Source organism: Triticum urartu, chromosome 3 (assembly GCF_003073215.2).
Source record: "Triticum urartu cultivar G1812 chromosome 3, Tu2.1, whole genome shotgun sequence".
NCBI classification, from domain to species: domain Eukaryota; kingdom Viridiplantae; phylum Streptophyta; class Magnoliopsida; order Poales; family Poaceae; genus Triticum; species Triticum urartu.
This window is the reverse complement of record NC_053024.1, coordinates 327,519-331,588: the sequence shown is the minus strand read 5'-3', so window position 1 is coordinate 331,588 and position 4,070 is coordinate 327,519. Positions and strand designations below refer to the sequence as shown.

The following is a 4,070-nucleotide window of genomic DNA, read 5'->3' as shown; positions in this document are numbered from 1 at the left end:
TCGGGCCCTTATAGGGTGGACGTGATCGAAATAACTATTCGAATCCTGGGAAAAAATCGAAGATGTTAAAAAATATATATAATGGGCTAAGGGTATTTCAACATTTTATATCTAATTTAAATATCGACATGCCTAAAAAAGGCAAGAAGTGGAAGACAACTTGGAGCAAAAAGGCCCAAGTGGGAAAGTTCCTCCTTCATAAGGAAGAAGGGAAGGACTTTTCCTTCTTGGTGGCAGCCCTCCCTCTCACCTGCAACCTATATATATACAGTTTTTGGAGCCTCCTCTAGTCTTTCTAGTTCTAGTTCTAGTTGGCCCCAGATCACTAATTAGAGCTAGCCTAATCCTCTTGTCCTCATAATTAGAAGCCCTGTGTGATTCTAATCATCTCCCTCTAATTCTTCGGTGATGATTAGTTCTGGATGGTGAAGCGCCGCCGGATCGTGAAGGTTGCACGCTTGCAACCAAGTAGAGAGGCAATGCTTTCGGTCTTTTAGTTCAAGGGACTCCAAGTACGATCTACACCGGCACATTCTTCTTCCGTTGCAACTTGGTGACGGTAACGACCGTGATCCCAACCCGTTATGCAGATCGCGTGGTCATTTCAAATCAGCGATCACGCCGCGAAAGCGGCCGTTTGGGCCGTGATTTTAATCTACGTTCGCGGCTCACAGCAGCTTTTTTCTAGAATTTTCGGCTCAACCAAACACAGCCTAATGCTCCCCCATGTCTCAAGCCTTTTAGTAGAAAGAAATCCAACATTCTGAATGCTAAAATGTCTCACATCTTCAGAAAGGAGGCGATATGCAGGTACACATGACTACGCTAGTACTAGATTTCAGACAAAGCTGAAGCTCAGTGACGAGCAGAGTAGAGCAGTACTAAGCTAAGCTAAGCTGCTGCGATTGATGAAAAAAAATAGGCCGGCTGGTCTGTCACCATGGCAAAAACAAGAAAGAAAGAGAGAAAGAGATCATGTCAGGAGGACCGACGACGAGACGGTGGCGGCTGCGGCTGCGGCGAGGCCCCGGAGCCGGTGGGCGACCCTGCCGGGCTCGAGGCCGATGCGGGGGCACATCGCCTGGGAGTGGACCGTGTAGAAGATCTTGTCGCCGACGACCGAGAAGCTGGCGCTGACCACCTCGGCGCCCTCCTGCTCCAGCACGGCGATCACCTCGTGCAGCCGGAACGGCCGCCCGGATTCGCTCGCCAGCGCCACGTCGAGCGTCCCATCCTGGTGCCGAACCTCGATCACCGGCAGCGAGGCCGTCTGTGACTTGTAGTCGCCGGCGGAGACGGAGGAGGAGCAGCCGGCCGTGCCGCCGGAGAGGGCGGCCTGCTTGCGGCGCTTGAGGTCGTCGATCCGGCCCCGGAGCTGCTTGATGTACGCCGCGGCGCTGTCCAGCTGGTCCAGCTGCGTCGCCGCGTCCTGCAAACACGGCACGATCAAGTCAGATCAGCTGATCAATTGATCCTGCTGGCAATGGCTAGTAAACTAACTGATCCACTGATCATTGGCATCCTCATGCACTCGCAATAAAAAATGGACGTATTCAGATTTTGTATGGCAGAGGCACGTGAATCGAATCAGGAGAGTGATCTCCAGTCTTGGGTTGGTGGCTCAAGGGGTTAATTATTGGGGATGGATTGATTGACTGGCCAAACGTTTTAGTAAATTTTCTTGACCACAAAGTGAAAGAAAAAATTGAGCACAAAGTAATTATTGGGGATGGCTTATCCGATGGACGGGTAGCAAATGAGTAAGTGGTACTCCTACCACACCGATCGCTTTGGATGGCACCGAATGTGGCACGTGCCGAAATGCATGATGATGTGATATTGTGGTGGAGCACTTTTTCTTTTCTTGTGAAGGTGGTGACTGACCACCAACCAAGTTGAGACATAATTCAGTGGACCACACAAGTAGGTGCTCTGCTACATCACACACGTACTTGATGTTTTCTTTTCTTTTCTTTTCTTCAGCAAAACACATACTATTCATGTTTTCTTTTCTTTTCTTCAGCAAAACACGTATGTGTGTACAGTTATGGGTAACAGTGAGGTTTTTTGGTACTCGTATAAATACTGTATTATTCTCCACTGTGTGTTACTGCTGTGTAACAGTGTGGTTAATCAGCTTTTTTGTCCTGACAGCGGCGTGAGTTGGGCTAATGAATCGGCCAAGAAGCGCCTTTTGATGGCGAATCAACAGAAGAGGAGACCAAAAGAGAAGAGAAGAATGATGCTTGAGACACTTATTTTGGGACAGAGGGAGTAGAATAGTTTTTTACGCGCGTACCTTGTTGCTGGACGGCGGCGAGGAAGAAGTAGAAGAATAGTGGGCGGAGGAGGGCGGGACGAGGGAGGAGAGCTTGAGGCAGAGGCCCTTCATGTGCAGCCTGCGATTCTTCTCCACGTCCTTGCGCTCCATCTTGCTGGCGCTGCAGCCCCCGTCCGGCACCATGCTCTGCCTCCTGCCCTTCATTGTTGAGGTGAGGAATGGATTGGAGAGAGAGATATGGAGGTGGTGGGAGAAGGCAGGCGGAGGGAGGGGAGCAGGTGAGCTGAGGTGAGGTGTGGATGAAGATGGGAGCCGGTGGTTGAGCTGAGGGTGGGAGGGGAGCTTATTTATACGGCAATCAGGACGGCAGGAGTGGCTTGCCCAGTTGCGGTGTTGTGGACGGACGGACGGAGGAGCCAGCGAAAAAGGTACGTAGTGAAAATGAAAGAATGAGAAGAAAGGAGACGGAATCTTTGGAGTGAAGATGAGCGGAGCAATGGTGCAAGCCAGTCAGAGGTCAACCCTCCTCCCTCTCCGAGTGAAGAACGGGCCCGGGACGTCCACCGGAACGTGTTTGTTTTGTTCTCGCCTGGGTCCCACCGTTCCTTTGTATTGTACTGTAGCCTGCACGTGATGAGATGCACACGCATGCACGTGATGGGATCCACGAGCAGCAGTGACTGGGTGAGAAAACCACGCGCACGCGGTTTCACGGTCAACACATCCCTCTTGCTCATCCCCATCCCCATCCACTTCTCTCCTCCTATGTTTTCTCACGCCATTTTCTTCTTCTTTTTTTACGAGAGAAATTTCCAATTTATGGAGGTACAATGAGGTGTTCGCACAACGGAATTATGCCCCTGCGACGCGCTCGGCGCCGCCGCCCCCGCTGCCGCTGCCACTGCCGCCGGCCTGCCTGCCCCCGCCCCCTTCCGGCCTACCGTCCTCGCGCCGCATGCCCCTTGGTTCCTCTCCCAGCACCAGGGATCCATCATTGCTGCGTCGAGCCTCGTCGACATCCCGTGAGCCAGATCCAAATCGCCTCCGACCTGCCGGCCTCGGGGTCGCTGCTGCGCCCTACCTCACCTGTTTGCGTGCGCGCCTCGGCGGAGGTCTCGGGCTTCCCTGAGCCTGTAGTAGCATTCAGGGCGCCCCGGCTCCGCTCCATGGTGGTTGCGTCTGCTGGGGGCATTCATGGCGTTGGCATTCAAGTCGAGCCTGTTCCTGCGTTAGAGGAGGATGGGCGCGCTGTGGCCTGGACGAGGTGGTCTCGAGGCGCCGTCCGCGACGGGACGCTTCTTTATGCCGACGCGACGGGCGTCCGGCCGGGCTCGGCGACAGCCTGGCCGAGGAGAGGAGGCTGCTGTTCTTAAGGAGGACGCGGGGGAGGTGTTTGCGCTGTCTCAGCAAGCACCACCGCGCCCGCTCCTATCGCGAGCCCTTGCGCTGTCTTGCCTGCGACCGCTCGGGCCACCGCGCTCGCTTCTGCACTGCACGCGACGAGCCGCCCCCTTCGCCTCCGCCCCGCCCTACGCCTTCCCGCAGTCCTTGCTCGGGCCGCTCCTGGGCTGACGTGGTCGCCCCCGGCCGGGATTGCCATCCTCCCGCTTCGCCACCGCTTGACATGGCTCAGCACGGTCTTGGCGCGCCGGAGTCCAGGCCGGAGGAGGACACCTGCATCATCGCGGCCACCTTCGACATCGACCGTGACCGGCGCACCTGGGAGGAGACGGCCGCCATCGCCTGGGCCCCGGCTGTGGTGGAACGCCTCCTGCGTGACCGCCTTCGT

At 55.3% G+C, this 4,070-nt stretch overlaps 1 protein-coding gene across 1 annotated transcript; it reads right to left on the bottom strand.

Moving 5' to 3' along the window:
- Positions 1 to 764: 764 nt before the first annotated feature.
- On the bottom strand, positions 765 to 2,619 carry LOC125542222 (transcription factor bHLH168-like). The gene is made up of 2 exons (XM_048705177.1): positions 2,300 to 2,619; positions 765 to 1,429 (listed from the first exon to the last, which is right to left on the bottom strand). Exons 1-2 carry the CDS (start codon positions 2,483 to 2,485, stop codon positions 974 to 976), a joined length of 642 nt encoding a protein of 213 aa, XP_048561134.1. The 5' UTR covers positions 2,486 to 2,619; the 3' UTR covers positions 765 to 973.
- Positions 2,620 to 4,070: the final 1,451 nt, after the last annotated feature.